Consider the following 14,022-nt stretch of genomic DNA (forward strand, 5'->3'; position numbering starts at 1 on the left):
CTCAAAGGACAAAATGCATGTTATGTACTCGCGAACTAGCGGCTTCATTTGTTTTAAATCTGAAGAGAAAAAAATGAATGTGTGTGATATATTCGGGACGAAAGAAATAAAGAAATATGTAAGTGACTATATTATACTATTTTTCAAAAATGTCAACATATCTTCAGTGTCACAGGAAATATGATAATTACATTATATCAAGGGAGGTTACTTCAATTTAATTATTACAAAAATAGAATTTGGAATTCATGTTTAATCCGAGATTTGTGCGAGATTTGTAATTATTACGTCACGGTATGTTGTAAGATGGCAGCTATGTTTGGAAAAATTGCTGTTAAAGGTGATAAAGATCCAGAATTTACTCATTAAATGTCATTGTTATTCAAATATAAGTTCTGCATTGTTTCCTTTGACTTCAAGCAAATTGAACTGTGAATTCATCTGTCTATGTTGCAGCGAAACAGCGTTAATTCATCGTTTTTCCTTACCCCACCCACACACAAAAATGCGCTTAAATCTTATAGCTAAAATAATAACATAATAAAGAACTCGTGGGTCAATTATCCTCCACCTCCCCGTCAGACAGTTTTGTTACTATTCAAGTAAACCGGTAAGTCCCTGTTTCTTTGGATTACTGCTAGAAGTGCACTATAAAGAAAAAAACTTCTGTTGTACATGTGTATTTGTATACACAATCAAGACCCCTCCCCCCACCCCAAAGAAAAAGGGTCAGGTAATTTCTAAAAACTAATGAAAAGAAGCAGTTTTCATGCATATCTGATTTTTCATTCAAATGATTTCGTTTATATTTTGATTGTATATTATTATATATTTAACCACAGAAGTTATTCCTACATGCTTACACTAGTTAGTCTTTTTCTCTTTTAAAGCAATTCTTTAAAAGTGAAAAAAGTATACATGTATCTGTATTACATCTAATGACAATCAGATATCACGCATGCTTTAAGCCTTAATGAAAGGAAATATTAGTCAGAGAGAGAGAGAGAGAGAGAGAGAGAGAGAGAGAGTTATTTACTAGAGATGTTTGAAGTTTGTGTCTGCAGAGTCATCATAATACAGCATCACAAAGGCAAAGGGAAATGGAATTAAAAGGGAAGCAGTTTCACAAGCATATAAACATTATCTTGTATCTGTAATGTTCAACTTAAGTTTAAAGTATTAAGGGATTGGGGTTACTAAATGAGTTTAGCTGTTCGCTTTTACAGCAGGTTTTCCTTTTATGCATTTTTGCTCTGCACTTTGAATTTAAGCTAGTATCTACAACAGTTCAAGTCACATAGAATCTGTTACTTTCTTATCATGAATCAGTCTATAAGGCAGGATTTCGATCTCCACAACGACTAATTCTTAAGTTACGTGTAAGCTCTGAATACAGTTATACGATTGAAGCAGATTCTTTGCCTTTTTTTACATCATTACCCTTTTGTGTGCATATGATTGGGTAGAAGTTTTATCTGTTCTGCCGATGAAGATTTTGTTTGGCACTCCTCGCAGTAATAAGACTTTGGAACTTGAACTTTATCTTTGAATTGCATTAATGCTTTATGATAAGCTGTCTTAAAATCTACTAATTAGCTTTAAGTAACAACAACCGAAATAAATATGGAAGGGTATAGGAATTAAGTACAATATATACTACCCATACCTGAACAGTTATGGCCGGTCGTACATTTTGACGCATACTTGAGAGATAATGTTACTGACTAATTGTCCTCTTAAAAGAAACTTGCTGGCCAATTACATATGACAATACGTATAAACATATGTACACATGCAAGCCTATCGAGTCATGCAATTACATAAAATATCCAGAAAATGGCATAAAACGATATCAATAACGTTTAGATATTCGCACCGTGGGAGGGATGTATCCCTCATAAAAAAATATGTCTGAATCGGTTTGAATTTTTCGGAATTTGTCAGATTTCATACTGAATATTTCTGCACAAAAATCTTCTATATGAATATTTCTGAATCAAGCATTTTAGGAACTGAACATTTCTGAATATTTGCTGAATATTTCTGAATGAGATATTAACTTTCAGACGTCGGAAAGTGTATGAATAAGAAAGTATGAATTATTCAGATGACTTTTTATCTGAATTATTCTGAGTGCCAATAGACTGAAATTTTCAGTCATGTGAGTTTGTCAAAAAATTCTGAATATTTCAGAATGAGATATTAACTATTCAGATGTTTGAAAGTGTATGAATAAAAAAGTATTAATTATCTTATTATTGAATACCTTTTTTATCTTATTTATTCTGAGTGCCAATAGACTGAATTTTTCAGTCATGTGAGTTTGTCAGAATTTTCAGACATATTTGTAAAAAAATTCTAAGACCAAGATGAAACAAAATAAAGTTAACTGGTTTTATCTATACATATTTAAATTGACGTTTGGCCTTACTGGCATTACAATGGATATTGTGTGTTATAGGTAAGGCATTGTGACAGACTGTGGACACTTTCCATAGCGAAATATGGATCATGAATTTAAAATGATTATTTATGTTAAAACATGTTGAAACATGTTTTTGTATCCACAATCATGTTAGCTAATCATGTTTTATGAACATGTTCAACCACCATCATAATTATGTCATAATCTTATTTTCTGCCAAAAATGTTTTTACGCCTTAAACCAGCCAGAACTAAATTAAAACTGATGCAGTGTTCAGATACAGCAAGCAGTTCGACAAATGGTAAACTGTTCAACCATGTTCAACCATGATTATTCAAGAAATAATTTTTTTGTTCAAACATGTTAGACCAAGGCACTAAAAATGACAAATAACCTTGCACTGGTAAGAATTTCCTGTCTGACAATAATATTAACACTGGATATAAATCTACATTATAATTTACTGATAATTCAATACCAGATACTGACAAAACTCTGGTTGTACACTGGTAATACAATAATCTGTACAATTCAGACTTAAGAAAGCCAAGATTGTAATTTTCACAATGTGTTAATTTCACAGAGCACTATGTTTTGGCGCAAAAAATAGAAGGTCTTTCTTATTGTTGTTCATAATTATTTGTAGCTGCAGTGTGTATATTTTGAAATGCTGTAGAAAGGAATGATTTAGTGTAGTGGGTGCTTTTTAATCTGTATTTTGATAGTAAATGACAATATTTTGTTAAGACACAATTATCATCAGTTTTCACGATCTTGATATTACATTATAAATAAAAATTGAAAGGTTTTTAGCCCTATATCTATATAAAATTTATATCGATATCATGACATTCAAGACTTAATTCATCAATAGATAAATATACTGTATATGAAGTAATTCCTGTTTTATTCTAAGAAATTCATAAATATATAAGATGTACGTACACATAATGAAGATCCACGAAAACGACACATTACAACGACACAAAAAGAGTAAAATCTTATATTTCCACCATAGTGCTCGAAAATAAGTTCATTGCATTGGATAATTATCTAAGTAAAAACATTATCAAACCTTAAATTTTGAAAGGCTCAAACTAAACGAAAACAACATTAAAAGTACGTCAAGACTAGACAGCAGTCTCGATTATAAAATGATTTGGTACAACAACATTGGACTTAAAGTTAAGTTTTGGAGATGATCTCTGCACTATCTTTTTAAAACCATATTAATTTTGAGAACAAGGTATATTGAAATTGTGTTTGATCTGGAAACCAATTTAATTCATTAAATGTTCTTTATCAATATAAGCCAAAAAATCCATATTCAAATATTCAAGACAAACCTTATTAAGTTGTTGCGAATAACCTTTGAAATTCTGAGTAATACTATGGTTACAAAACGAGCATGTAAATCGATATTGCATGAAGGTCTTATTTTTAATTTCTTAGCATGGACTAAATATTACTATAGTGATACTGACAACAGAACTGGGGACACAGTCCCAAACATAGTCTTTGCCTTGGGAAATCCCGTAGGAGATAAAAGGGGTTAGCTGTACGTCATTGTCATCAAATATCCTGCTCAAAGAAGAGCTTAATTAACATTTTAGCTTCTATATATATTGTGTGGAATGGTACATAATTTACTTAAACGGCATCTAAACGAGTATGCCCTTTTCTCGTTATTTTATTGTATAGTTCTCTTCTGAAAAATATTTTTTTAGTATTAAGAACAGGCATAAACATAAACTGTGACTGCACATAAAAAGTTGTACAATATGTGGTTACTATAACAAGGTAATGTACTACGTAAGTGTTTTTAAATAAGCAAAACATGTGCCAAAAGTTTAAGTTGTGCATATTTTGGTGTAAATGTAAATAATGTTATTTTGTTTTTTGTGTATTGCTCATAGTCATTTTTTTCAGGTGTAAAAAGAAAACACTCTGAAAATGAAAGCAATGAACAAAAATATTTGGGAAATATTCACCTGGCATATGGTGTGAAAGGAAAGGGTAAACTTACATTGCTTTAATATACATTATAATACACACTTATAATTATTCTATAATGTAAAATTTCATTTTTTGTAAAGTCGATGATATATTTGTTCTTGCGGCAATTGTAATTTCATAGGCTTACGAACATGACCAGAAAAGAGTAATATGCAGTATGTCTCGGCAAGTTCAGGTTATTTCAGCCTTTAAATCCATCTACGTTGTATAGCGTCCTTCTAAGAGGTGTCGAGCTGGACGTAGACACATGGACTTCAGTTGTCGTGAAAACACAATAAAATCGTTTGACTTTTCAGTTTAAAAATCTGCATGTTATACCTCTTCCACAGGAATCGAGTTGGGAGATATAGTATTGTCACTCTGTCCATCTCGTCCTGAAACAATGAAAGATTAACAAAACCAGTTTAATGTAACTAAACACACTGATAGAGTGCATCAAAAGAACCATAACATTATCCTGTAAACTTTTACCATAATCATATACTTTGTACTAAACTTTTAACCTGACAATAATTTTCTGAATACTCTCGATGTATTTTTACTTAATACAATCTTAAATGATAGAATGAGATTTAGTTATACATTGTACACTTTGCGATGTTGTGTTTTGTCTGTTTTTCAGGTATTAAAAGGAATCATATTGAAAATGAAAGTCAAGAGCAAATACATTCGGATAAGATTCAGAGGACAAGTATTCAAGAAAGGGGTAAATGAAAACTGCTTTAACTGTATAGTTTATAAATCTATTTTAAGCTCACCTGGGCAATGCTCAGGTGAGTTATTGTGATCGCTCGATGTCTGTCTGTCTGTCTGTCTGTCGTCTGTTAAAATTTAGCTTGTGTATGCGATAGAGGCTGTATTGTTCAACTGATCTTCATGAAATTTTTTCAGAATGATTACCTTGATAAATTCTAGGCCAAGTTTGAAAATTGGTTATCTGAGGTCAAAAACTAGGTCACTAGGTCAAATCAAAGAAAAACATTGTGTATGCGATTGAGGCTGTATTTTTCAATTGATCTTCATGAGTTTTTGTCAGAATGATTACCTCGATGAAATCTAGACCAAGTTTAAAAATGGATTATCTGAGGTCAAAAACTAGGTCACTAGGTCAAATCAAAGAAAACCATTGTGTATGCGATAGAGGCTGTATTTTTCAACTGATCTTCATGAAATTTTGTCACAATGATAACCTTAATAAAATCTAGGTAAAGTTTGAATATGGGTCATCTTGGGTAAAAAACTAGGTCACTAGGTCAAATCAAAGAAAAACCTTGTGTATGCAATGCATTTTATACCGGATCTTAATGAAAATCTATTAGGATGTTTGTCTGGATGATATCTAAATCAAGTTTGAATATGAGTCATCTAGAGTCATAAACTAGGTTACCCGGTCAAATTAAAGAAAAACATTTTGTACGCAATAGGGGCTACATTTAACACTGGATATTCTTAAAATTTAGTAGATTGCCTTGATGAAATCTAGATCAAGTTAGAATATGGGTCATCTGTGGTAAAAAACTAGGTCAGTAGGTTTAAATCAAAGAAAAACCTTGTGTATGCGATAGAGACAGTATTTTTCAAATGATCTTCATGAAATTTGGTCAGAACAATAGCCTTGATGAAATTAAGGTCAAGTTTGAATATGGGTCATCTGGGGTCGCTAGGACAAATCAAGGAGAAACGTTTTGTATGCGATAGAGGCTGTATTTTTCAATGGAGGTTCATAAAATCTGGTAAGAATGATTGCCTTGATCAAATCTAGGTCAAGTTTGTATGTAGGTCATCTTGGCTCAAAAACTAGGTAACTAGGTCAAATTGAAGAAAATACTTGTTTACAATTAAGATTCCACATTTTTGGTACAATATTAATGAAAATTGGTCAGAATATTTGTTTCCATGAAATCACTAGGTCAAATATGTTTACACTGTTATGGTGTGTTCTCAGGTGAGCAACCTAGGGCCATCTTAGCCCTCTTGTTTCCTTCTCCACATTTTAAAAAATAGTCAAGCTGGACGTGGACACAAAGATATAACGGTATGTTGTCGCGTAAATACATTTTTTCCACTTTTCAGTTGAAAAACTTCATACATTAAATATCAGTTGTAACAAACCAGGATAGGAGCTATGTGTAATCACATTGTCCAGTCTGTCTGAGAACATAAATGATTTTAATATTACTGGATAATGTTATAGATGGTCACGAGAGACTGTGAGAGCAAGAGAATAGGAACACTGTCTTGAATGATTTTAAATCTTCCTTTTATACGTTATACTTTGCATTTCGTAAGAGCAAGGAGAATTATTTTCGACCTTCTTAACATTCATTTGTAAGTTATAAGTTAAATGGCAAACAGACAAAAGCATATCCCTATCAGTATAACTGTAAAGACCCTTTTTACAAACCCGATTTATTACACTTCAGAATATTTCAGACAATACATTTGACTTTGCTTAAGGGAACTAATTCATTTTTTGTACAGTCATAGACGACATTGAGTGAAAGTGTAAAGCACATGAACCATAAGTCTTAATGGAACAAGACCTATCACTAATTGTGATGAATACCACAAACAGAAGGTTATTGTCAGAGGAACAGTAGTATTGAAAATATGATGCATTGCATTTGTATTTTGTACTGGGAGAACTTGTTCAAAGATGCATAAATTTTTTTTGTATAAAACTGTTTAAGATCTCGAAATTTCATATCTGTACCTTAAAAAGGAGAAAGTAGGTCAGTAGGTCAAAATCAAGGTCACTGAATGTCAGTTTTGAGATATGTGTTCAAAACTGTACAAGTGGTCCAAATTTTATGGTAATATCTTAACAAAGAGGTCAGTAGGTCAAGGTCAAGGTCATGGTCAAGGGACCATGTAATCACTAAGGGTCATCAAGTAGTTATACTTAACAGAATATGAAATTTATTAAAATTATTGACGTTTTTTCCAATGTAACACTATTTAAATTTGAAACACAAAAATGGCCATAACTTCATGAAAAATCATTCAAATGGAACGTGCTTCGCACATGCACAACTACACCCGGTATCGATGATAATAATAACAAGGTTTGATTAAAGTCTGGCATACAATGACTGAGAAGTAGCGCGGACAAATATTTCCATATACATATGAAGAAAAAATTAATAAAAGCCATAACTGTGTGAAAAATTAAATGGAACGTGCTTTGCACATGCACAACTTGACTTGGTACCAATGATAATTACAAGGTTTGATAAAAGTCTGGCATATAAGGACCAAGAAATAGCGCAGACAATTTTATTTCCGTATAGATATAAAGAAAACAGTAATAAAGGGCCATAACAAAGTGAAAAATCATCCAAATGGAACCCGCTTCGCAAACGCACAACTAGGCTTAGTACTGATAATAATTACAAAGTTTGATGGAAATCTAGCAAATAATTGCTGGGAAATAGTGCGGGCAAATTCCTTTTACAGACGGACGGACGGATAGACAGACGGACGGAGCGGAATCCATTATAGCCACTGGGGGTATAATAATTGTCAGAATATCTTCCTTCTTTACTTAAGTTTTCACATTGTTTACATTAAAGACAATAATGTTGACTCCATTGAACCTTGTTATAAATATAGATAGCAAATAGAATTTCCTCTCTTTGCTATATACATATCGAGCTACCTTTAAAAGCGCAACACTATATAGTCTACCTTGAATAACTGTAGAATTCTTCTTTTATTTTTATCACTAGATTAAAATATTGCAACTTTTCTAAAATGCCACTATGCAGCAGTTTGCCCATATAAAAGTCTCTAAATTGAACAGATTTTAGATGTATTGTATTTTAAAGGCTACTGCTCTTATACATATTTTCAGTAGAGTCGTTTCAAACAAGCCTTTCGGTTTTGGTATGAAACGCCTTTAGCGATAACTGTAAATAACTATGATGTTCAATGTATGTCTCCATCTTTATGATTGTAAGGACATGTACCAGTATCACATAGATTTTTGGTCTTTACCTTTTAAACCTTTTTTTTGTGACTGACAAAAACTCTCTTTTTTAATATAACACATACTAGTTTGTTACAATATGTGACTTTTATTTAGTTTATGCAAAAAGGGAAAACAAATCAGAGTTGCAGTTACGGATTTAGTAAATAAAACCTCCATGACCATCTTTACTCTTTTGTAGGTGAAGTTGGCATAATGAATGTGTTGGCAATCAGCGGCAGAGGTAACAGCTTACAGTTTCTGTGTGTTAAGAATTAAAAAAAATAATAAAAACTGAATTGTTATCCTTGTAGTAAAGTAAAATAGTTTCAAATAATAATATGGATACGAATTTAAGTCAAATGATAGTTTCTCACTTTATTTATAGAACTATTTCGTCCTTCATAACTTATAATAGCAGAGGCGATGAATGCAACAAAAATGTAAATATCTGAGTTGGCAACAATATTATTTAGAGGGTTTTACGCCATTTTACATTAACCCTGAGTTTCTTCTTTTTGTACACCTAAAAAGAAAACAACGATTTTCAGCGCATGGAGCACTCAAAGGTGGAGGACGAAGTACATCGGACTGCTTTACATAAAACATTTACCAGTGAAAGACACCTCGATTTAAAGTCTTGTGTTCTTTTTACTGTTCATCGAGGGAGATATATAGAATAGTCCATATTTCCCTTCACAGTAAATTCTTGTGATATTAGGGTGAACACATGATATATTTTAGATGATATGGATGGCCTTCCAGTCCGTCCAAGAAAAGTTCTGTCACAAGATTATTGACGAACTACCATCAAAGTCAAAGATATCATTCTTTTTGCAGGGAATGACATCGGGATGACACATTCATTGGCAGACAACGATAAAGGTATTGCAACTGCAACAGCTTAAATATATTTTAAGAATTTTGTTTGCTAAATACTAATTCAATGTGATACAAAAGAGAATTCTGATTTCTTGCTGATCATCATATAGTATTACCACTGCTTACAATAATTTTGTCTTGAATTATGATACAATATGAAAAGAGTTTGGAAAGTCATATGTCTTAATATATCCATTCATTGAAGGGATTATCCATTTAACATTTTGTTGCAGCAGTCGGCGATAGAAGAGCAAGTATGTTAGAAGAAAGAGTACTAGGAAATACCATGCCAGGTATGTATTCAAATGCTCACAATTCCTTTGTTTGTAATGTAACTGTCACATTTTTAAGAACATATAGTATGTCTCATTCTTGTTAAATCCAATTTTGATGATTGTTTTCTTATATGTTGATTATCATAGTAGAAAGCATTATTGAATTCATTGACTATGGTTACCTCACTATATTGTGCCCTCTGTATATGCATAATATTGAAACAAACGTCGACGTTCTAACCATATAACCATGCATAGCATCTATAATTATGGATAGCTGCGTTGATTGTTTATGGAACTTAAAATGCTATGCAAATATCAAAGGTACATCCAACAGTAAAATGTAACGGAGTGCTGGTATTATGAAAAATAATAGCAATATAGAATAACCTTATGAACTGAAAACGCGAACATTTCTTCCTTCTTAAAGTCGACTTTATGTGACGATGCCCGTCCTTAATAGTGATTCGTTGGTTTTAAAGCCAATTCATAAATGTTCTATCTCATTTTATTGTTCTAATAATTTGATATGAGTAATAATTATATCAGTTGTGTATGGCATATAGTGTAGGTATCGTACATTATATCTTACTTAAGTATTCTGTTTTACTGGTGCAACAATTATGCAATTAATGTACGAATATTTCCTGTAGAATATTTGATATAACGTTCTGAGATAAATGCAATTAAAATTGTCCAGCAATCCATCTAATTGGTATCTGGTATCTTAGAACTATCTGGCATATCTAAAGGCCACTTAGTCTTACATTTTTGAGGGAAAATGAAAATAATCGTTTAAGAAAATGTTATTGTATTTTCTTTTTTATAGCTACAAGTTGGGATTGTGGAGACATGGAAATCTCAAGGGATAGTGCCGATGTGGATGTAAACGATATGTGACAGTTATAAAGAGTATAAGTGGCATATTTTGCAGCAATTAGAAACAACCTAGATCGTCAACGAACGTGTCAAATGTGTTTGTCAGTGTGTATGCGTAGAAACTCCCAACAAGTTGATATAATATAATTAGATATCGAATTTCATCGTAACGATTTCGTCTGACACATTTTGTAATTCCTGAACCAGCAGAAAAATTGTGAAATTTGACAATCATATAAAAATAATCTACATGCATATATTTGCATGCACGCGCTCAACCTCTTTAAAACAACTGCAACGTATTAATTTATTGAAAAAGAGATACACTCATACAACCCTTTAAGAAGTTGAAAATTAAGAAATTTGTGATGTGTCGTTGAATAAAATAATTATTTTGAGCTCAGATGCGAAGAAATTATGTCACGACGGCATACCTTGAGTGATATGATGATACGTATCTGAATGACTGGTATGCTGATATTTGCAGTATGTTTTCCTCGCAAGATTTAAGTCATTTAAATGTCTATCTTTTAGCAGTCATTTTAGAATACTAGTATCTCAACATAAGAACGTTCATGAGGTATCCTAGCCATAAATGAGTATGATTGTGATTTTCATTTAAAGGCAGTAACTGTTTGTAAGATTTTATTGTATTATAGATTTAAATATGTTTTCGCCTTTGTAAGAGGGAAGGTTGTACTGTAATATATGACAGTTAGTTCATTCATTTCTCATACAAAAGCTGCAAAAGTTCAAAACGATAGTTGTCAAACATTCCACACCATCTCAGGCGTACGCAGATATTTCGTATATTTTGTACATATTTTATACTTAGCTTTTGTTTAGTTGTTGTTTTTTTTGTGACTGGTTTTTCATAATGACCTGTCAATATAATTTGTGCGTTATTTTGTTTAAAATGCATATTATTTTTGCGAATTAACCCTAATCTTGATTCTGAAATTCGGGCTGTATAAAGAAAGAAGATTGTTAAAACACGAACTGTTTTATTAATTTAAAATCAGTATATATCAGTTCACACAAAACATGGGGATTTTGCTATTGCTTTTGCTTAAAACCTTCTTACTAAAGCCAGACAAAATGACAGCATGACTATATATGTTATGTTGGTATGTTCGCAGATCGGACGCATGTATCATTTAATAGAACATGGTTTCATTAGGACTTAGAAATGAAATTCAATACAAAGCCGCCCTTATCACTTCCGTTTTGTACGTCATTTTTAGTTTAGATTTTTATCGATTGCTCTCACCGGACTTTTTTCTTCTCTAAAAGATGCCAGGAAGTCTTGTTAAAAATTATATAACTTATTACAATAACAAAACTCTGATGAAATTGTAATGCTGTTTTCAAAATGAATTGTTTTCAACCGCTAATAAAGAAATAGGGGTATATTTGTACCCAAAAACTATACAATAATACTGTTGGTGAATTAGAAATTGTTTACTTCTGTGCACTAAAAGCACTCAACTCTCATCTCTCAATATTAAAACGGGGAGAAAAATGTGCAGTCAAACCTGGACTTGAACCCGGGGCCTCGGAAAACCGTTCCGATGCTCTACCGACTGAGCTACCCGGCCGCCTACACACATTCTCCTCGTTTAAATATTCACGTCCTTTACCGTGACAATTATATGACATATTTCTTCCTTTTAATTTTTGTTTTTCTTTGCTTAAGCTATACGACCATGATAAATATTTCACAACTAAACACTCCTTTCACAGGCATGTCAATTATTCACAGAAACACATAAATACATAGGTAATTTTAAATAGTGTTCAGGACCCTGTTTTTCGAAATTTAAACAGGTGATTAAGGTAATGGCGATTAATTTAAAATGTTATATTTCAACATGTTAGAAGAAAAGTTAGGCTCTTAGTGCTCAAATTATTGAGTACATTGGTGTAATAATACCTTAGATTTACCTTAATCCGTTGTTTAACTTTATTAATCTGTAATTTTTGCGCTGATGTAAGAGCCTTTCTCAGCGGGGATTTTATTTACACTGTGCAGTCTAACTTATTGAAAATAGGGTAAGTGCGAGGTTGGCATGCCCTTAACGCGTTTAAACCCCCAGATACCTTTATATAGGTTCCTGACCGTTCTGAGGCGGTGCCCCTGTTTTCAACTGGTTATCTGTCTGTTATTGTCTGTTGCGTATGTTTTCTTGTTTGTTGTATGTGTTTTTTCCTCCTCCTTACTCCCCCTATCGCCCCCCTCCTTTCCCCTTGCATTTGCGCTACTTTATGCATCCCTCCCCCTTTACTTTGAGTTTGTTTTCGTGGCTCCCATTTATTCATGCTGACAGGACCCTAAGGCGGTACACAGTTGTTTTTTTTCCTGCTTATATGGGTGCGTTCGTATGATTGTGTATCTAATACGTACCCTACTGTTTTCTATGTTATTTAGTTGTATGTGGTTGTGTGTTTGATTTTGGTACATGAGTGTCTGCGCTTTTGTGGTTTACGTTGTAGTGTGACTGTTATTAAGGAACGTAGCATTCTCTTTGTATATTCATCCTTGTTCATCTTTCCCCTTCAAGTTTCCCCCTCCACCATTTTACCACTCCCCCTCTGTCTATATTTCACATTAATTAATATGTACTTACTACATGTTGGAAGCAACCCATCTGTAATATTTTTCCATTACAGCTACTTAAATGTTTGTTGTGGGCCTACTTTGCAAATGCTTGGCTCTGAGGCTGTGTTTAAGGTGCTATGTGCTTCCAAGAAATCTACTCTTACCTATTATTTTAAGTAAGACAGATGAGAAGTTAAGGATTTTAAACACTAAAAGTCTTAACAATAAAGTCAAAACATCATACCTGTCCAGTGTTTCCCACAAAGACTGATACTTTGAATCAAAATTTAACCGGTGTTAGCTTAATAGTCGTTTAAAATTTCGAACAACTGGGTCCAGTAATTCAGGAATTTTGTTTTGGTTTTTAAAGATCAACTCTTTTATTCATAAGATTGTAATCGTGTTATATAGTGTTTGTACATATGATATATATGATATATATTTAATAAAAATTGTGATATCAATAGTTTTGTTAGATTTTGAATGTCCAGCTACAATCTTAAAATATGTGATAGGGTTATTCTACTGTTGTTTAGAAAACCGAGACAGACGAATCTAATTATTATGATGTATATTGCAAATGCATAGTAGCTTTTGAACAACAGGCAATATTTTCTCATAAGACATTCATTAGGTGTAGTACTTTCATCCGCAAAAATGCATTTGTCACAGAATATGTGCTATGTGTATAAAGGGAAACAACTCAATATTAATATAAAATCTTTTGAGAATAAAGCTTGGCTTATTAGAATAAAAACTTGTTCATAAATTTGAAACGAAACTCATTTCATAGGTAGTAATCTGTTGTAATTACTTTATAATATAAATGATGATATATGTAAAATATGTAGGAAACCTAATTAATGTATATTTCATTACGCGTGTCGTTAAAAAGATAAAATGTGTTGATTGACTTTAGATGTACTTTTAATGCTAGCAAGTTGACTTTAATAGTACAAGATTTTATGTTCATCAAAAC

At 32.3% G+C, this 14,022-nt stretch overlaps 1 protein-coding gene across 2 annotated transcripts; it reads left to right on the plus strand.

Annotated features, from left to right (window-relative positions):
- Window positions 1-291: 291 nt before the first annotated feature.
- LOC128556754 (uncharacterized) lies at window positions 292-13,499 on the plus strand. 2 transcript variants are annotated; one of them, XM_053542432.1, is made up of 7 exons: window positions 292-340; window positions 4,355-4,441; window positions 5,064-5,147; window positions 8,611-8,652; window positions 9,249-9,293; window positions 9,527-9,583; window positions 10,395-13,499. In XM_053542432.1, the coding sequence occupies exons 1-7, from the start codon at window positions 307-309 to the stop codon at window positions 10,463-10,465; spliced, it is 420 nt and encodes a 139-aa protein (XP_053398407.1). In that variant the 5' UTR covers window positions 292-306; the 3' UTR covers window positions 10,466-13,499. The 2 variants fall into 2 exon arrangements, with proteins under 2 accessions (XP_053398407.1, XP_053398404.1); XM_053542429.1 differs by having other exon boundaries at window positions 9,524-9,583; window positions 10,395-13,497.
- Window positions 13,500-14,022: the final 523 nt, after the last annotated feature.

The sequence above is a fragment of the Mercenaria mercenaria genome, chromosome 1 (assembly GCF_021730395.1).
Source record: "Mercenaria mercenaria strain notata chromosome 1, MADL_Memer_1, whole genome shotgun sequence".
Lineage (NCBI taxonomy): Eukaryota > Metazoa > Mollusca > Bivalvia > Venerida > Veneridae > Mercenaria > Mercenaria mercenaria.